Raw genomic sequence first — 21,434 nt, 5'->3', positions numbered from 1 at the left:
AAAGGTTATCACTCCTCCATTTTTGGCATTAAGCTCTATAAACCGGCTTCTGTCTCCGGTCATGTGTCTTGAGCATCCACTATCAAGGTACCATGAGTTTGAATTTGTTTCTCGTGCCTTGTAGCAATGCTCTTTTTCCTACAAACATAGATTAATTTTTTATTTTTGGTACCCATATTCTTTTGGGTCCATATTCATTAGTTTCCAAAATTCTAGTCCCCTTAGGTATCCATTTATTTAGAATATCCTTATCTTTAGTAGTAATAAGTTCTTTAGGAACCCATATACTTCAAACGATTTTTCCATTAGAGGTTCTTTGGGAACCTCTATGATTGTAGTTTTTTAAACTTTTTCTAACAAAGTTGGATTTTGAATTCTCTCCTTTTTCAAAATGTTTTATTCCAACTTTATTAAAAGAAGCTTTAAGATCATCAGTTTTCTTTTGATGATCATCATGAACTTTTGAAAGTAAGTTATGCAAATCAATATTTTTCTTTTCAAAAATCTTCGATTTTGATTTGCAATTCTGTAATTTTACTTTCAAGATCTTCGTTGGTCTTGAACATAAGACTATTTTCATTTTTCAATTTTGTAATATCATTTTTGTATTTTCAAAATAAAGTCTTATAACCCGAAGCCAACCCATTATAATCATCTAATAACTCATCATAAGATAAATCTTCTGAATCGAATAGAGGTTACCTTAGAATTTTCCCCGATGGCCATCAAGCACAAGTTTTCTACTTCTTGTTCCTCTTCATCAGAACCTTCTTCATCGCTCCATGTAACCATGTGTGCCTTGTGTTTTTTCTTGGATTGACCCTTCTTCTTTAATTGTGGGAAATCATATTTGGCATGCCTCGACTTTTTGTACTCGTAACAAATAATAGGGTCATTCTCCTTTAATTCAGTTTTGAAGACTTCATTTCTTTTGAATTTTCTTCCTCTGTTGGGCTTCATCAATTTTCTGAACCTCTTGGCAAATAATGTCATTTCCTCGTCATCATTATCTTTATCCGAATCACTCTCATCTTTTGTGGATTTGAGAGCAACTCCAATGTTTTTCTTCTTCTCTATCTCTTTCTTTGTCTCGTCCATCTTTTCGAGGTTTACCTCATCTTGAAGCATTATTTGATGAGTGAGGAGAGAACCAGTTAGCTCATCGAGGGTCAATGATTTTAAGTTTTTAGCCTCGATGATTGACATATTCTTTGATTGCCAAGCTTTTGGAAGAGAGTAAACTAACTTCTTTACAAGCTTCTCGTTTGGAATGATCTCTCCATATGATTTGAGACCATTTACAATCATGGAAAATCTATTCATCATAGATTTGATATCTTCATCTGATTTCATCCTGAAATTTTCATAGCTATAAGTTAGAAGACTAATTTTAGATTCTTTTACCTCGTTTGTGCCTTCATGAGTGACTTGTAGTTTATCCCATATCTCCTTGGCGGTTGTACAAGATGAAACTCTTCCGTATTCATCTGATCCAAGAGCACAAAATATAATATGAATAGCCTTTGAGTTGAGCTGGAACATTCTTGTATCTCCTTCACTCCACAATCTTGGATGAGTGAAAGGTTTGATGTAACTGTCTTCTATGATATTCTATGCTCCCATGTCACTTGCTAGAATGAAGTACATCATTCTATTTTTCCAATAAGCATAATTAGCTCCATTGAAGAAAGGAGGCTTGTTAACGGGCAATGAATCAAGACCAAGGTCGGAGTTTGAAGTGGAGGTCATTGATGACTTGATTATCAATATAACTCTTCCCGAATTGACTCAAGAGGCGATTAAACCTTCAAATGAGTGAGGCTCTAATACCAATTGTTGAGTTAATCGATTAACGAAATAGCCAAGAGGGGGTGAATTGACAATAAAAATTTTGGTGGAAGCTTTCGCAGAAAATAGAAAATAATTGCACAACGATTTAGAGTGGTTCGAATTTCTCAACCAAAGTCTACGTCCACTACCTTAGCTATCCACACTAAGGATTTTCCAACAATTCACTAATTTGTCTTTCTTTTGAGGACAAAGAGTAACCTTACAAAACCCTCAAGAATTATACCCCAAATTCTTGAGAATACTCTCTCCCAAAGAGAACAATACAAATTTCGCAAACTTATAGAAAAACCTCACAAGGCAATATGTTTGCACAATTCTAGAACAAGAAAAGAACACTCAAGGATGATTACAAATGAACACAATATGTGTTCTTGAAAGCAAAATGAATATTGAAGGAAAATTGGCTTGAAATACACAAACTTGATGTTTGATGCTTTCTCTCTTGTTTCTTAATGAATTCTTGTTTATCAATGGCTTCAGAACTTGTTTAAATACACCTTGGATTGATTCTAGCCGTTGGGAATCATTTGGGTGATGTTAGAGTCGTTGTAGTGTGAAAACCCTTTCCAAAAAGTCTGTTGGGAGCGTGGGATATTGTACCCCTCCATAGGGTATCAGTACCTACAGTGTAAAATTCAAATATTTCGACCGTTAATTGACTAGGGGTATCGATACCCATAGAGCACTCTGTTTTTCTCGGAACCAAAACTTGCATAGGGTATCGGTACCCTCTGGGCAATCTGGTTTTCTCGAACCCCTTTTATAAAGAAAATATTCTTGGCTCGATTAAAGCTTGAATTACTTTATAAAATTTGTTTCAAAAGTATTTTAAGATTAAAACATAATTTTACACTTACGTAAGGATTTGAAATTGACATTGAAAAACTTGGAGTAATATTTTGATATTCGAATAATTTAATCGAATATACTTTAAAAATGATTATAAAATCTTAAAATTCAATAATACTTAATTTGTTATATCGAAACATCAAAAATGTTTTCAACATAAACTAATGCTAAAAAATAAAAAAAATCACAATAATTTAAATAACATAATTTAATATTTTAGATATAATCCGCCTTCCATTTTACAACTAAAAAAATAATACAAAATAATTAGTACAATAAAATTTGGTCAAATAATTAAATATAAAATAAATATAATATAATAAAAAATAATTTTATCTTCTAAAAACTATAACATAATCTACTTAGCTTAATATAAGGAAGAATGTAAAAGTAATTTTGGTGTATTTTGATGTTTGCATTTAGGGGTATTTATAGGGGAGTGAGATTGGTGAATAATAGAGAGAGTTAAGACTCAAGTAATAATTGAGTGTCCAATAATTTAAAGTGAATAATGGAAGACGCGTCTCATGATCTACGTTTTTTCACCGTGATGTCAGCTCGGACAAAACCCTACAAATGTGGCCTCATGATCCACGCTTTATCAGAAAGTGTGCTAGATCGATAATATTTAGAGAAAAAATGTCTGACAGATAATATTTCATTATTAGGGTTATTTAGGTAAATTGCCAATAATACAGGGGTGGCCTCCACGAAGAAGCGAATGGATCTGAATCTCTAAAATCAAATAATTTAATTAATCAAAGGGAGCTTCCTGGAAGCTTAGCCAATCCAATCAAATCAAATCTATGGACTGCACCATTATAAATTAAACTACAAAATGGGATACATTCACATGCATCCTTACTTCCCTTGTCTTAATCTTTATTTATTTGTTTTTTTATTCAAAAATAAAACAGAGGTCTGTATACTTTAAAAAAAATTAATATGGTATTTGTATTATTTTTTTTATTGTAACATTTTACCTCAAAAAATAAATTTAATATAATTTTTTGTTTAACATTTTCGTCATTAATTGTTATAGTATTGACGTGAATTTACCGTATTAATGTGACGATTTACGACATTGACATGATACTTATGGTAATTGATAGCGTAGCGGTTGACATAATAGATGAACTAAATTGATAACTCAAATATGACAGCTAACTGTCACATTAGCACCGTAGATCACTATATCAACACCATGAAACTAATACGTCATCATCGTAACAATCAACAACAAAAAATATTGATAAAAAAGTCACATTAAATTTATTTTCTGAATTCTAAAACCACATTAAAAAAATAATACAAGAATCACATTAATTTTTCTCTCAAAAATACATGTACTTATGATGGTTTTTTACCTTTATTTTAATACTAATAAAGCTCTGCCTTCAGCACTTTTATTCAACCCCTTTTCTCACGGCGTTTTTTTTAAAATTCATTTATTAGAAAAAAAACGACCCTCAAATAACATTAATTGAAAAAATATCATAAATTACTCGCATAATATTATTTTGCGTTTTGGTTAGTGGACTTCACATTTTATTAGACACAAGATTGATCAACTTTATATAAACCCATTAATTTTTGGGATAAAGGCAATAAATGCATGAAATGCTTTATGAGTTCTTTGAACCAAGTATATTAGAGGTTTTCATGCAACTATATAATTACTTAATGTAATTATCAAACATGGGATAAATAATTAAGATATAATTATATTTCATGACCCAACCGTATCTAAAAAATGATAAAGTCTTGTAATTACACATTATTATGATATTAATTCTATTATCATGCAAATATATTGTGATGTCCAAATTCATTTTAAATGATGTGCTTTTTTTTATCATTATTTGAATTAAAATTTAATTAGTTATATTTACGTAATAATAAATTTAAATATTAATTAAAATGTTGAAATTATTTGATTTTAACAACAGTAACAAGCAGTGAAATTAGACTTAGTGTATAATAATATAAATATAAAAATCTAAAGTTTCAGTATAGTAGAAAACTAAAAACATACTTCAAATTATTTAGGGAAACAAATGGGAAGAATCACAAGAGAGGGAGGAGACAAAGACAAGCAGTTCAAATTACACGAAGAAAACGGAAAGTCAGAGAATTTAGCAATTATCAGAACTCATAAATATCCCCTCACCCACCAACGCTTTTGAAATTAACGATCTGCTTTTATTTCTTTGTTGTTCTCTTTCTTACCAAAGAAAAAGAAAATTCTTTTTTTTTTCTTCGGTGAAGAAAAGTAATAACTTTCTTTTTGTTTAATTTTCTGGGGTTTTTTATCCATACCCGTTTCAGGTTTTCTAAACAGTTGCAGTAAAGGTTTGTTCTTTTCTCAGATCTATTTATGTTTGATGGCTTTTCTATTTTTAGGATTGTTACTTTAGCATCAGCGTTGTATTTTATGCAATTCATGCCTTTTCTCCCTGTGTTTTATTGTTCCATGCTTTTGATTGCTTGGAATTGAATCTTTTGCTGTTTACTGGGATTGATTTGATGATGTAGGTTCCAGTTAAATGAATATAAGGCTTGGAAATCAAAATATCAAGTTTGACTTTGTTTATAATGTGAAATTGATTGTATGGGATAAACATGAAAGATGGGATCTTGATATGGGATTCTGTGGCTTTGTTGCAATTTGTTTGTGTGATAACCATGCTTGCTATTGTTTTTTTCTTTTTCTCTTGCACAAATTTCAGTTGTGCTTATGTTATTTACCTTGAGGAATTTAAAACCAAACGCATGATTTTGTGATGCCTTTTATGTTAGTGGCTGTGGAGAGCTTATATCTCTTTTGATGGATGAAGATGGACAAGGTGGATTACAAAGGGCAAATCGGAGTTCAATCTCATGTTGAAGTACGTTATTATTCATATTTTTAATGTTTTATCGTCCTCCATTCTTTGTTCTTCAACCCTTATTTTGGTTGATTGATTTGCATTTTAAGTTGCTAATTCTTTTTAGTGTATTTAGAGCTTGCATTTCTAATATTTTAGTGCATATCGTTGCAGATGGGACCACTAGATAGGGCAATGGATGATCTCGATGATGACTGCCTCTATTCCTCTGAAATGGATGCCCAAAAGACACAGCCTATTCTTTCAAACCAACGTTTTCTGTTCTCTGTTTTGCCTGTTGGTGGCTATAAAATGACAAGGAATGGTGTTTATAAGAGCATAAAGACCGTAGTTTTCTCAAATAAACTCAACTTGCTCATGCCTTTCGGGCCTCTAGCAATCATGGTTCATAAAATGAGTTATAGTAATGTGAGTTTTGGTTTTGATGCTCCTTTTTTTTAGCTTGGTTTTCCTTTTGGTATAAGTTGTATAAAATGACTAGGTGGATTGCAGGGTTGGGTCTTCTTTCTAAGCTTACTAGGTATAACACCTTTGGCGGAGCGTTTGGGTTATGCTACTGAGTAAGGATTCATCTTCTTCTTTCAATTTGGTATTTTGGTGTCGTTAGTTGTTCTATTGCCACCTAACATTGCTTTTTTCATTTGATTGAATTTAGGCAGCTGGCTTTTTACACTGGACCTACAGGTTTTTTTCTATTCTTAATTCTTACGGATTTTCTTTTTCTTGATCAAGCAACTAGTTTGTTTGTTTAAAATGGCTTGCCAAGGTTCCTTTTAAAACCCCTCCTTTTAATTTTAAATTTCATGTTAGTAATGGTCTTTCATCTGTTGAAACGAATTACAGTTGGTGGTCTTCTAAATGCTACGTTTGGGAATGCAACCGAATTAATTATTTCAATTTATGCACTGAAAAGCGGAATGACACGTGTTGTTCAGTTGTCATTGTTGGGCTCAATTTTGTCAAATATGCTACTTGTTCTTGGATGTGCATTCTTTTGTGGTGGGCTTGTACATTATGGAAAGGAACAAGTCTTCAGCAAGGTAAAAGTATTAGTATGTTGTCTGATCATATTTCTTCTATTTCCCCTTATTCGATCCCTCTAAACTGAAGTAAACTTTACCTTCAGGCCACAGCTGTTGTCAATTCAGGACTGCTGCTGATGGCAGTCATGGGCCTACTCTTTCCAGCAGTCCTCCACTACACACACACTGAACGGCAAGTTGGGAAGTCGGAGTTGGCTCTTTCAAGATTTAGCAGTTGTATTATGCTTCTAGCTTATGCTGCCTATCTTGTTTTCCAGTTAAAAAGTCAAGATGATAACTATGTCCCTGTTGTCGAGGTTGGTTATTTTGTCTTGTTATTTTGTCTCAAGTATTTTGTGTAGAATACTTAGTGTTGTGGCAAATGTTAATATCAGGAAGGAAGTCACAATGGGGAGGACGAAGATGATGATGAAGCTCCAGAAATTTCCAAATGGGAATCAATAATTTGGCTTGCTATCATGACTGCTTGGATTTCCATCCTGTCTGACTATTTGGTGGATACCATAGAGGTAACATTTGTTTTTTAACCTTCCCTCTTTCTTGGTTAATGGGATGGATGTATTAAAACATTTGAGGTCATTGGTCACTCAAAGAACAAGTTGTTAAATGAATCATAAAATACCGGCTTTATCATATGCATCCTCCAGTGTAATGTTTACTCAAGCCAGTCTGAGCATGAATCACTTACAAAATTGTTTGAAAGTTGGTTAGAGGTCCGCATTTGCTCTTTTTTTTTCCAGTTGGAGGGTATTAATCAGAACTTAGTTGGCTTTTAAAATTGATTTGCCTTTTGTTTCTGAAAACAATTTTCTTGAGAGTATATGCTGATTGGGTTTCTATGATCTTTCTGTTGTCTGCTGGTTGTTTCTTATAGGGCATCTGTTGCATGGAATGTACCAATCGCATTTATTAGTGTTATCTTGCTCCCCATAATTGGTAATGCTGCTGAGCATGCAAGCGCTATCATGTTTGCCATGAAAGACAAGCTTGTAAGTAATTCTCTTAACTTCCAATTTTATATTCATTTACATTTTTGCTAATTGATAAACCATCTTCAGGACATATCCTTGGGAGTTGCGATAGGGTCATCAACTCAGATTTCTATGTTTGGGGTATGTATTGTACATTGGATCCACCCGGTTTTCTGTTGATGTCACTCAATTATATCATACATCCAAATATTGGGATTTACTGGTTTTACTTTTGGTTTTATTCTTCGGTTTCCGGAACACCAAGACATGATTTAGTGGTTTTACATTACTTGTAATGATATTAAAGATGTACGGTGTTCAAATCCTGTAGAATTTAAACACAACTTTGGAGCAAAGCTGAAACCGGCTTTTATATGTTAGTGTTGCTAATATGCTATTTATTTTGCCTTGGTCCCTTAACCCGTATTATTTTTGAATTTGCAGATACCTTTTTGTGTCGTTATTGGTTGGATGATGGGACGGGAAATGGACTTAAACTTCCAGCTTTTTGAGACAGCAACTCTCTTCATTACTGTTATAGTTGTAGCCTTTTTTCTGCAGGTTGGCATATCAAGAACATTATACTTGAGTTCTGAGTAATGGGCATCATGAAGTTAACGTTTCTCTTTTATTTTGCGTGCAGGAGGGAACATCTAACTACTTCAAAGGACTAATGCTTATACTTTGCTATCTGATAGTCTCTGCGAGTTTCTTCGTACATGAAGATCCTTCTGCCACTGGTCAGTTCATCGATTCCCTCTCCAAATCATTCTTTATTTTGGTTTCGGTTCTCTATTGTGGTTCTCGTTGTTTTAGTAATAGCTGTGTGCTGTATGTAACCGGTTCGATATTGCAGGTCAAAGCAAGCTACCGAAAACATGACAAGTGAAAGAGATGAACTACGGGGATCGTATTTGGAAACTTGAAAGTTGCAGAGGCAGAGACCATGGAGATTTGAAACAAGATTGTCCCAGAAAGCATAGCATGGTGGTGTAAATATTTTTGAGAGGCAGATATTCCCTTTTTTTTTTCTACCCAGAGCCAAATTAAATGCTCAATCTTCATCCAGGATTAAACTTTGTATTTTCATAATTATAGTTCTGTGACATATCAAGAATCTAGCTTTTGGAGATTTGTTGGATTATTTTCTGTGCGTATTGAAAATAGGATTGTTTTTGTTTAAACAGGTGTAAAACATCTCATAGAATAACACTAATATTTGAACTAAAACCCCAAGTCATGAAGGACACATACAAATATGCAACAGATGTCCAAGGATGTAGGGTTAATTGAATCACACGTTCTCAAATAATGCGTCTGTCGATTAAAATGTTACTTGATGATTCAATAGAACATAAGGAAAACAAGTAGAAAAATCATGGTTTGTTGTTCACTTTAGTCGTGCATGTATGTATAATGGGAACTATAGCTGATAAATCAGGTTAACTGATGCAATGCAAGTAGCAGACATGGGTCATGATTTGGTAACCAACTGCAAAAAGAACTTGTACATCAATAACATAGCAAAAAACACTGATAGTGGTGGGGAGGGATGTTTCACTGGCTTTGACCGTTCCAATCAAGTCCTGATACAATATGGTTAGAAGTGCTGTTTGAAAATTAACAAGCTTGAAAGAATTCATTTTCCTCCAGTCACGAAGTTTCCTAGGGTCCCACTTTAGATCCACAATGCCATATTTTACAGACTGAACAAGCCATATTAAAAATTTAAGATGCATGTCAATATATCTACCTACCTTTGTTAATATAAACAAACTAGGTGCCTAATAATTTAACTTCAGAAGGTTTCTGCAGTATTTTAAGTTACCCAACAAAGGTGAATTTATCAGCCTAAGATTTTTAAACTTTCGAGATTCAGATTCTCCCAAATTTTCTTCATTTGTTCTTAATTTTTTTTTCCACTTCTGCAACAATCCAATTATTTGGCCTACTTGGTAGTCATGCTTTGAAGAAAAGTATAATATGAGAGAAAACATATGGATGATTCTGAAATACTATCACTTCCTAGTAAAAATTATATTTTCAAATAGTAAGCAATTAAATGGAAATCGCTAAAACTATAAGGTATTTTTTGCATTGACCAATTATATTTCTTAGGATTCTAAGTTTTAAAATTGCACCTGGAACCGTCATAGTGAAAACAAATAAAGTAATTGCAGTGCTTTAAACTGTTTTTAACTGAAACCCATGGATTTAGAAATAGCGCTTTTATTTTTGTCCTAGTAAAACACCTGGTGATCTACATATAATTCTTGAATTATTACTAACATTTGAACTATTTATCATGTTTAACATACACCAACCTGGGCATATCATATGGTGCTGATAACACAGAAGCCGCCAACGCAAGTACTACACCATGAACAGATGCTACGGAGTGCCCAGAATTTCTATTCCTGCATTCATGAGTTTATGATTAGACTTGCATAGATAGGTATCAACAGAAAACTAAAACCAGGACCTCATTCAGAGGTTAATGTGAATGGATGTATTTTATTTGTAAATAAGCCATTTAATTACAAGTTATGATTAAGATGCGTGTATAAGTTTTCTAATATAGATGGTAACATATAGGTTTTATAGCAGTTCCACGCACAGATTGTAAATGACCAGATTCTGGACATCTCTGTGGCACCACAAATCATGTGTACCAGAATTCAGTCAACACCCATGTGAATGCCTACATAAGGTATTGTCCTCTTTGAGTACTCAGAGACCACAAGCCCCTCAAGGCATACTCACTAAGTACCTCTTCCTTTTTGCGTCCTTGTACGTGCACCGTTGGGTGACAAAGTCTTGAGGGGCGCTTTTGGATGGCCAAATAGGACAATAACTTTAACGTAAGCATAAATGGGGTGACAACCAAATATCACTAAGTACAATGATGTCGGAGAGAAGTCCAAACCCAGTCAATACATAAATCTTATAAATTCAGCAAGCAAATTCAAAGCTCAGGATTTGATGATTAGTGCAGAGTTGTATTCTTATGAAGCAATGTAGGACAAGCATCTAATCATTTATATGCTGATAGTTTTTCCTTTGGACGGGTGTAAACTGAGATTCGTTATAGAAACTAAAATTATCATGGCATTAGCAAGATTAGCATTAAGAATTCTCTCATGCTTGAGGATAAAACCTTGCAATCATCTAACCCATCAAAACAACTTTAATTTATAGCATCTAAAAGAATTAGCTTCCATTAAACCAAATAATTGCCATAGAAATACCTTGTCTTTCTACTTCGTTGAATGGTATTTGCCTCTGCATAAGTTCTTTCACAGAAATCTGTAGATAAATCTTCATCCCCGCCTTTCATTAGACCAGCTAGCACCGCAGCAGCATGCTCTCTTACCTGAGAAAATGTAGCATTTTAGTTAAAGTAATAATATCATGTTTCCTGCCCAAGGACCTTAATCCTCAAATTGGGGAAAAAGACATTTTGAACCAGGGGATCCCTTGTAAAACTATAATTGTGAAAGCACATGACATCAAATTTTGTTATTTTGTACTTCATTCAGAGACCATAACTCAATTGATAACCTCCGAGAGTTCCTTCTCTTTATCAATAAAATGTCCCACATTATAAAGTTTAATATTAACCGTCATATAAGATACACACACGCACGCGCGCGCGCACACACAAAAAAAACACACAACCTCCACTTGACTGTCTTAAAGGAGCCTCTCCACTGTTCTCCAGATTTTTTGTTTGTCACCTTTTGAGAGAATGAAAGTATGCCTGTCATAAAGCACAACGGTTATTATGGCACACACAGAAATTTTATCAACCTATTTTCAGGAGGTAACTCCTGCCACTAGCTTTGCTAAAATAGGAAATTACCAACCCCTTAAAGAAGAAACACACCTGAACATAAAAGTTCGCAGATAGGTTAGAGTTGCTGATCTAGTTCGCCAGTTAGGATCATTTGCAGAAGAAAGAATAACAGAAACAGCCTTTTGGAGATGGGGTTCTAAAATGATTCTCCATTTTAGCAATTGAAACGCTGCCTTCGCTAATGTTGACAAATCCTTGTTTGATGTTTCCTTCAAAAGGCCCAAATATCTTAGATATAAAGTCAAGATGGCCAAAAAATTAGTCACTAGTAGATCAGCTAATCAAAAAGCCAAATTTATAGAGAGAGAAAGAGTTCCAATCAGGCAGCTCTATGTCAATTTGCTCCAAGAATTCTGAGAGCAAATGTATGCTAAATGAAGAAAGAAAACATAGACCTAGGCCTTATTAGAGATGCCATATCATACTTCGAATTTGCTGTATCCTAGTGATCATCAAAAATGTGCAGTGGCAAGTAAAACAGATTTATGGATTGGGAAGGAGGCTCAAGTAGAATGAAAAAAATCAATAAATGCTAGAAGCAATTTATCCCTGGTGTAGTTCTCTGGTCTTTATGAAAAAGTTAGGAATTCGGTAGTGTTTGAAAATGGAAATTTGACAGTTCTTTCTGTTCTTCATTTCCAGATTTAGGCTCACTAAATGGTTTTTAGCTAAATTTTCCTATGCTAATATTCAGGCTGATTTACTAATAGGGGATCCATCGCTTGCAGACAGAATCACTACTAAATTATCTAAGAAGAAGAAGGTTAATTGCTGGTTTCCGCCCCCTTATAATTTTTTTAAATTCATGTTGATGGAGCGGTGACTGGTGATGGGATGAAGGGTGGAATTGGAGGAGTTTTGAAAGATTCGAATAGCTCTACTTTAACCACTTTCTCTACTGCTGTGGGACCTGATCCTCCTATGTTTTCTGAGTTAAAAGCTATTAAACAAGGAATTGATATATTTCTTTCATCGGATTGGGCATTGAAGGGTAGACTTATCATGGAGAATGATTGTAAAAAAGTTGTGTATTGGATTTTGATGCCTTTTTCTGTCCCAACGTTTTTTAGTTCTTTGGTGGAGGAAATTGAGGCCTTTGTATCTACTAGAGGTATTATCATTAATTGGATTCCTAGGAGTTGTAATTGGGAAACAGACAAACTAGCTAAGGAAGGGATTGGTTGAAGTATACAGGGGTATTGTTGTATTGTTCTGTATTTTATTAAGGGATGTTTATTATGTAAGCTGTATCTTATGTAATTATGGTTTATTAATAAGATGAGGCACTGTTGCCTCTTTTACAAGAACCAACTAAGAGGGAGGTTTTTAATGAGGCCTCATTCCTATCAATAAATAAATAAATGCTAGAAGCAAACAACCCAATTCAGATGGTGGACACGAGTTAAATGGAAGTTGCAAATCAACAACCAATTACAAATCAACAGGCCAATCAAAATTAAGAGCATAATAAAATCATGAACCGATATATTTTCATCCAGATTCCAAAATACAAAGCCTTTAAAATGTTTAATGACGACTAAACCTAAATTACCACAGTTTACATAACAGAGGCTTCTATTTGCAATAAATAACTCATTGTAAAAAATGTTGAGCCCCTAAACTGGAGAGATAAATACAAGTTCAAACAGAATTTAAAAAGAAAAAAAATGCAATGAAAGTAACCAAACTGTAAATGCCATGAATTTTCAACTGAATGAGGAATGATAAATTCCAGAATCCACCTCTAACATAACATAATTGTTTTCAGTATAGTAAAGGAACTTTTTTTCTATCTCCATTTTCTGAAACAATATATTCAAAACCACATTTTGTTGGCCTGAACTTTTTTTTTTGATAGGAATTGAAGGCATCGTTAAAAACCTCCTTCATGATTAAAGGAGCTTGTAGAGAAGCTCCTTAATCAGCGGGAAGAGGAAAAGAATGCCTTAAGATTTCATTAAATATTTTTTTTATAAAAGTTGGAGGTCTCATTAAAAACTCCCTTCGTATTCGTCCACATACTAAGAAGTAAGTTAACGAACATTGGAAGGAAGAAAAGAGTACCTCATATTTCATTGAATAAAACACCCATTACATATGAAAACACGAAATACCCTCAAAAGGGGATAAACACCATTACAAAAAAACATAATCACCTAAAACTCTCGTCTTCTCGACCACAAAGATCTAGAGGCAATCACCCTATACCTAAGATAAACCTCCAGCAAAAGAAAAACAACCCAACAGTTAATGACAACATACATGAAAACAATACCTAAAACCATTAAACCGAAAACATCCGACTGTGAAGGGACCTCAACAAAATACCAACATGATTCCAAATCACCTAAAAGATCAGCTTGAAAAGATATCTTCAATGAAACAAAACCACATTTCCTTCCCTTCAATCAATGAATCCATGCCACTTAAATCGGAGCTCTTTTCTTTGTCTTGCATTTCATTACCACACGATTTTTCCTTAATTTCCCAGGAATAGGGGCCACCACTGGGGAATCTTCCTTTAATTGAATTGCGTCACTGGATACACCATAAGAAGTAATGAGACCCATCATACGAACATCTTCCGAGGCCCTGAGGCTAACTCCATTAGAATGATCAACTGATTTATTAACTGGATGCTCCATGATATTAACTTTTGTTTGATCCACAACCACCATTGTATGAAACCCTGAATCTGAACAAGGGGAATGAGACATTCCTAACCTCGGTAGGTCCGCTTTTAATAAGGTCATCCTCACCAAATTTGTTGCTCAGATTCTCATCATTTTTGACACTCTTTATGAGTGAAACCTTTTCTATGTGGAGACCTTCAATTGCAACATCTTCAACGGGGCAATTTAAACCTGAGGATGACACTGACGATCCAGACAGATAATTATCTGATGTTGCCCGAGAGAACAAATCAGATCTGGAGAATCATCGACTTCCTCAGGAATCCAAAGTTTGGTTTGAAAGAAGGCTCAACTTCATGCACCATGATTTTAAAAAAATAAGAACCGACCTTCAAACTCAAAAACTCATCAATTCTCACCTTAGTCTCCATGAGGATTTGAATTCTTGCACGATCAAAAGATGAAGGAAATTGATAGCTTTCATCAATTGTTAATAATTTGCCCCATCTAGCTGCAATGTTCTTGAAAGTACCCCAATTCCACGCGTGAAAAGGAATCCCTTCACAAACTACCAATACTCGTCGGCACTCTACCTCTAGACTCTCTGACCAAACTTCCACTCTGAAAAACCACTCAGCCAGAGTCTCTGATTGATCATTCTTTACCTTTCTCAACGTAGCAGAGTCCTCAAATAACATGAGAACTACATTCCCAGCAACTCTCATCAACGAGAAGCCATTGAGTCTTTTGTCTTGCATTTTGCTAGCCAGATTGCCAATTTTGGTATAGTTGTTGCACCACCCCAAAAGGCAGTTATCCAAAACACGTAGTTTATCTTCGTCAACAACACTGTCCACTGTATAGAGATTATCTCTTGTAACAACTTCCCTATCATGCTTTTGGTGAGCAACTGGCGAAGACTTTCTCCAAAAAGAATGTCTTGGGTTGTATTTAGCAAAAGAGACTCCAATTTTACTACCATCAATGCCATTCGAACTCCGTCCTCATTCAGTAAACAAAGGAACCCCTATTAATTCTTGAAGAAAGGTTCATTGCAACTATCTACCAGTTATCTTCTCGAAGAAAGGTTCATTCCAGCATAACAAAGGAACCCCTATTAATTCTGCCATGCAGAAAGCCATTGGAACTCCGTCCTCATTCAGTAAAGGTTCCACTCGTTCAAACCATTGTTTTAAAACCTCGTCCTTATTGCTCCATAAATCCAACATCTCCTCATGAGATTTAAGAACTATAGCGCAAGAATTCCATATGACCCCATCTAGCAATTTGAACATCATAGCATTCTTTTAATAAGGCATTCCGAATAAACTCAACTTGAAAAGAGTATTTAATAATCCCTGTTAAAGACCTCTTAACCCAGTTGGCACTTTCTGATGGAATATGCATTTCCAAAATATTCTTCTTAACATTCTCCTCTGAGAATCCTCGGAAAATAGTTCTTTGTTTCCCCTTGTATTCCCATTTGACATCAGAGCATCCCTATAAGTTCTGTTGTCCCTTCTGCTTATGTTAAAATTTTCTATTTCTCTTGATTTTGAAGAATCTGCATTGTTTTGACTAGAAGCTTTGTTTGAAGAAGTATGCCTCCCCCTTGACCTTGGACGCCCATCCTTAAATCTGGCAGGACTAATTGAGATCTTCCTTCCATCAATCAAAACACCGTTTAACTCATCAACAGCCGTCTTCAAATCTTCCTCCCTCTTAAAATGAACAAAAGCAAAGGTGGAAAATCTGTATTTTGAATTTCTTATTTGTTTGGGAATAAAGACTCATAATATGACCATGGACTAAGAATATTTCCCTTAGCGTACGACGAGAAACCCTCCTACTAAGGTTGTCGATAAACGCCGACCAACACTCATCGGGAGCTGACTTTTCTTTCAACTTCTCTCTCTATACGCTTTTCCTCTCTCTCACTCATCGAGCAAGATTCCTGTACTCATAACCTTGTTAGTTTTCCTACCCTAAAACAGTTCAAATTAGAGTATGATTTAGTTTGTTGCATATGATCATAAAGGCATGAAGGACAGCAAAACCTTAAACTCATAGAACACTTTACCTTCTCTTTCCTTTAGAATGTGAAGACACTATAAAATTTATTAGAGGCTCAATAATGGCTGCAGATTCAGATTCCAACTTCCAAGCCTGCCTATGATTTGACCACTCATCATATTCCAAACTTCCTATATGAAACAGGTTGGAAAGTAAATTTATGTGAGAAAGAAGATACAGGTCAAAAAAGGGGTAAAACAATTAAAGCAATCTATTAGCATCCCCCGTAAGTTTAAGACATTCATTTCATCCATATGTACTGTCCGTAACCATAATTTCCAAGAGCATCCATGATCCGTATAATGAGAATCAATAAAATGCTGTCATCTGATTTTTCCTCTAGTAAGTATCTGTACACACGGAAAAAGCAGAAGATTCAGCAATTGTAGCTGCCTAGATTGTAGAGCTCGAAAACAAAGAAATTAAAGCTATTACTTGCTGGCAGTGTGTATGACCTCAGCAGCCTTTTCTCGCAGTTGAGTGCTGCCAACCCTTGCACCAGTAGCTCCAGCTATTACAAAAGAAGGATAATTCGATTCTTCAATCATGCCATTCGTGGAAGGTGGACTGAAATCAGGCAAGCATGATAATACACCTTGCAAGCAAGAGTCAATTCGTAGAAGAGTAACCTTCAAGTGCTCTTTTTCATTGCCTGCATGAGAAATTGCATATAAAAATCAAAAGGAAAAAAATGTCATGTGAATTAATGCATGACTATTAGAAAACCAATACTTTATGAACATCCCCGAAAATGAAAAAAGAAAAACATTAGCACCCTTCGCCATATGGGTTTTCCTGAATTATTCAGATATCGGGCTTTTACAATATTTAACAAGATTGTGTTCACCTGGATCAGAGTGTATCTTAGTTTGGCATATTCTTAAAAGATCATCTAAGGCTGCTTGAAAATGGAGAATCAAAAGTTCATTAGCAAATTGAACTTCTTCATCACTTGGAACATGCCACTTAGGGCCCTTCAGTCCTCCATTAGAATAATCTTTTGCGCTGATCATTCCTCTAATGCAGCAGCAGCAGGGTGATTGAAGGTGCACCTAAAACCCAGAATCTCCTTTATTTTGTTTTAAGGCAAGCTGAAAAACTAAAATGGACAATCATAAATATTTGAGCAAATGAAATGAATTTAGAATACTTGTACTGATCCGTAGGATAATAAAGGACTAGGCTTCCAAGAAGGGAGCGAAGAAGATGATCACCAGCCCCATTGACCTGTTTTTAGAAACAAGTCAGTCTAAAAAAGTTTAAAAAAATAGTGAAACTAAACAAGAAATTTTCATAATCATTTAATTCAAAGAGGGGGTAACCTTCCAAGATGGGGAGTCAAATGCAGAAACAATCACTTCCTTGAATTGATCCTTATAATGGAGAAGTGCAGAACCTCCATAACTGATGGCAACTGATAATATTTTTAATTGATAATCAATTGCTGTTTCAAGAGCTGGAGAAAGGGTGGGTCTAGCCTACAAAGGAAAATATATATATCAACTCCCACTACAAAAATATGGAAGAGAGAAAAAGCTACCAAGGACACCATTGAAGAGAGAGAGACAGAGAGAGACAGAACACCTTGATTGAAGCCGAGGGATCCAGAGTTCCTCTTCCTCCAAATCCTGTAACAGGTGTTCCATTCAAAGAGGACAAAACAGATGATAAAATTGGTTCTACAAGGTGAACAACTGCCTCTTCTGGATTTGAATAAACACATGCACAACAAAGCAGTCCAACCTCTGCAATTGCTCTGGGAAGAATATTTGTCCGAACAAACTTGGAGATTTTTTTTAAAGCCTATTTCGATTTTAAGGAAAGTTAGCAGAAATAAATTCCAAAAAGGAAAAATACAAAACCTTATGATTTGAGCCGAAAGAAGGAACCTGATCATATAATTGTTTTGAAAGTCTCCCAAGTAAGATTTCAAGCATGCAATAGTAGTACGGACCAACTTCAACTAGAAAAGTTCCTGATGTTGCTGATGAATGAAGGCCTTCATTCCTAAAAAGGAAACAAATAATTCCAAAATAATTAAAACAAACATTGTGACAAAATAGCACCCATCACTTACAGAATACTGCTACGTTCCAGATGTAGAAGCAACGCAAATAGGCGGCAAACAAATTCATCTAGCCATTCAGAAAAGAGAATCATGGGCATGAATGAAAGCTCGTCCATATTATCATCCAGCATAGCCATCTGAAATTAAAAGTGGATTGAGGGGGTGGAACAAAAAGGAAAAAGAAAACAAGTATTTGAAAGAGATTAAACATGACTCAATACGCTGCAAGAATTAGGGGCTTGAAACTTACATTGGAAAAGATGGAGCCTATTAATTGCATGGTTGCTAAGGTTTTAGGAGGATCGTTTGCATCCATACCGAGTAGTGCATTTGATAATGAAATCATGAGAAGATAAATGAATGTATCATCACCACCTTCAAGATCAACTGACTTAACCGAACTACTTGATAGGCAACAACAACAACAACAAGACCCTATTCCCATATGCAATGGGGCAAGGGGAGGTAGGTTAGTAGGTTGTCCCCAATGCCAGGTTGAGAGCAGCTTCCGTGGAAGACCTCCGCAGTCAAAAATTAGAAATAAAGATAAGATGCAATGAATGTATAAATAAATAAATAAATACATAGTTGAACAGTCTTCATATGTGCATCTATAATAGGAAGTAATCCCTGCAAATAAATCCCTGCGTAAAAAAAATCTGCATATAGACAGAAACGTAAGACCCGACTAAATTTAAAAGAGGAAACATGAAGAGAAGGATACAAAGAAGTCAACGATAGCAAGCTACGAAAGGAATAAATTCAAATGGGTTAAAACTTAAACTATGGCAACACTACTCCGCTACCCTAGTTCTAAGCCTTCATAAATTCTAATGACAAAAATGTATAAAAAGTAGAAGTCATGGAAATTACTACAAATGCATTAAAAGAATATAGAGATGATACACCCTATGGATGTGACCCGCACTACTCGGCTACCCTGGTCTTAAGTCTCCATACTTTCCTATCAGAGGTCATGTCCTCGGTAAGGGCTAAATCCTTCAAATCAGATCTCAAGCAGTCTTCCCACGTCCGCCTTGGGCGTCCTCTCCTTCTGGTACCATCTACTGTAATCGACTCTACCCTCCTGACCGCAACCGACGGTTGTCGCCGAAGGACATGCCTAAACCACCGTAGTCTTCCCTCCCTCAATTTTCAGTTGGTATGTGGCAGTCATCTAATATATAAAAAGTTGGCAAAAATAAGTCAACTCAAGGAAAGCAACATACATTTAAAAGCTACGAGAATTGAGTCATATAAGTCAAGCCAATGTACTACTAAGATTAAAATATATCAAACAGTACATCAACAAGCAAAAAAGCTTTAACAACACTATCGCACAAAAAATGCATATAACATTACTTTCAGAGGAGAAAATATGGGAAACTTTGAAGTCCTGTGATAGTAATAAAGCTTTGGGGCCAGATGGTTTAAATTTGGGTTTTTTCAAAAGGTTTTGGCATGTCCTTAAGGGAGATATTATGAATTTCTTTCGCAACTTCTACTTGGGGAAAGAATGAGAACATGTTACTAATCATACCTTCATTACTCTCATTCCAAAGGGCTCTAACATTGGTGGCCTAGATGACTATAAACCTATAAGCTTAGTAGGTGGGTTATATAAGATCCTTTCTAAGTGTCTTTCGAGGAGGTTAAGGAGTTGTATTACAGACATCATTAGTCCAACTCAATTTGCTTTCATTCTCGGTCATCAAATCTTAGATTATTCTCTAATTGCTAATGAGGGAATAGATTTTTGGAGGAAAAATTGACTCAAGGGTTGTGTTTTCAAGGTTGATTTCAAGAAGGCATATGATGCAGTTGATTGCCTATTTTGTTCAAAGTAATGGAGAAAATGGGCTTTGGTTCCAGATGGCGTGGTTGGATAAGGAAATGTGTAACAACAGCCTCTGTTTCAGTTTTAGTCAATGGGTTCCTTCTAAGGAATTCTCAATGGCAAAAGGTATTCGTCATGGTTGTTCTTTATCTCGATTGCTGTTCAATTTGGTAGGGGAACTTCTCAACTTATTGATCCTTAAGGCTGTTTCAGACGGATTATTTTCCGGTTTGGTTATCAGTAGGGAGAAGGAAAATTTTAATTTATCTCATTTACAATTTGTTGACGATCTTATCATCTTTTGCGGCGCTTCGAAGATGCATATTTTGAATGTGAAGATGGTGCTTCAAGTGTTTGAAGTTATTTCTGGTCTACAGTTGAATATAAAGAAGAGTAAATTGTTTGGTGTTAATTCGAATGAAGAGGAAGTTCAGGAGTGGGCAAAGACTATTGGATGTTTAGTTGGTTATTTTCCTTCAGATTACCTAGTACTTCCTCTTGGGGCTAATAGAAATTATTCAATTCTTTGGGATCCAGTGGTTCAGAATTTCTACAACAAACTTGTTGGTTGGAAGGCATCCTCTATTTCATTAGCCGGGAGATTGGTATTGATTAAGTCGGTCCTATGTTCGCTTCCAACATATTATTTGTCATTGTTTAAGGTTCTAGCCTCGATTTACAAAACCCTCAACTCAGTTATGTCCATTTTTTTTATGGGGAGAGGAAAACGATAAAAACAAGATTCATTGGGTTAATTGGTCTACTGTGTGCAAACCAAAGAATAAGGGGGTTTAGGAGTTCTGAATCTCAACATGATGAATAGAGCACTTTTAAGGAAATGGTCTTGGAGGTTTGCCAATGACAGGAATTCTATTTGAAGGAAAATTATATGTACTAAATATAACATGGATTCATCCTTATTATTGTTTGACAGTAAGGTTACACCTAAAGTTTCTTGGATTTGGAGATCTGTGGTGAATAACCATTTCAAAGAAGACTGTATTGGTTATAAGTTTAGAAGCATGTGCAGTTTTCAAGTTGGTGATGGTAAAATTATTTAGTTCTGGCAAGATGTCTGGGCTATGGATCATCCACTCTTGGTCATTTTCCCTATATTGTTTTTTTTATAAGAATTGAAGGCCTCGTTAAAAAACCCCTTCTTGATTAAAGGAACTCGTAAAGAAGCTCCTTAATCAGCGGAAGGAGAAAAAGAGTGCCTTGAGATTTCATTAAACATAAGGAAAGTTACAAAATTATAACACATAAAAACGCCCGTTACAGGGACTAAAAACCATAAGTCGACCATAAACAACAAGACAGAAATCAGCCTATTACAGCCTTAGCTAGGGAATCAGCCTCTAAATT

At 35.1% G+C, this 21,434-nt stretch overlaps 1 protein-coding gene and 1 pseudogene across 2 annotated transcripts; one reads left to right on the top strand and one right to left on the bottom strand.

Moving 5' to 3' along the window:
• Positions 1-4,824: 4,824 nt before the first annotated feature.
• On the top strand, positions 4,825-8,746 carry LOC120203600 (vacuolar cation/proton exchanger 2-like). Of its 2 annotated transcripts, XM_039203846.1 has the most exons (13): positions 4,825-5,052; positions 5,500-5,588; positions 5,742-5,996; positions 6,081-6,148; positions 6,244-6,272; positions 6,432-6,628; positions 6,715-6,927; positions 7,006-7,141; positions 7,505-7,620; positions 7,690-7,743; positions 8,047-8,163; positions 8,246-8,342; positions 8,459-8,746. In XM_039203846.1, exons 2-13 carry the CDS (start codon positions 5,532-5,534, stop codon positions 8,482-8,484), a joined length of 1,365 nt encoding a protein of 454 aa, XP_039059777.1. In that variant the 5' UTR covers positions 4,825-5,052; positions 5,500-5,531; the 3' UTR covers positions 8,485-8,746. The 2 variants fall into 2 exon arrangements, with proteins under 2 accessions (XP_039059777.1, XP_039059778.1); XM_039203847.1 differs by lacking the exon at positions 4,825-5,052 and having other exon boundaries at positions 5,141-5,588.
• A 1,089-nt stretch (positions 8,747-9,835) lies between these two features.
• Positions 9,836-18,696, bottom strand: LOC120203601 (annotated as a pseudogene).
• Between the last annotated feature and the right edge of the window lie 2,738 nt (positions 18,697-21,434).

Source organism: Hibiscus syriacus, unplaced genomic scaffold (genome assembly GCF_006381635.1).
Source record: "Hibiscus syriacus cultivar Baekdansim isolate YM2019G1 unplaced genomic scaffold, ASM638163v2 tig00010099_pilon, whole genome shotgun sequence".
In the NCBI taxonomy this organism is placed as follows: Eukaryota; Viridiplantae; Streptophyta; class Magnoliopsida; order Malvales; family Malvaceae; genus Hibiscus; species Hibiscus syriacus.
Note: the sequence above shows the minus strand (reverse complement) of the source record. Positions and strands in the feature narration are given on the sequence as shown.

Bases quoted from the DNA above. Each gene is read 5' to 3' on its own strand.
- LOC120203600 (XM_039203846.1), top strand. From the start codon at position 5,532: ATGAAGATGGACAAGGTGGATTACAAAGGGCAAATCGGAGTTCAATCT. The intron at 5,589-5,741 runs GTACGTTATTAT...ATATCGTTGCAG, and splicing joins GAGTTCAATCTCATGTTGAA to ATGGGACCACTAGATAGGGC. The intron at 6,928-7,005 runs GTTGGTTATTTT...TGTTAATATCAG, and splicing joins ACTATGTCCCTGTTGTCGAG to GAAGGAAGTCACAATGGGGA.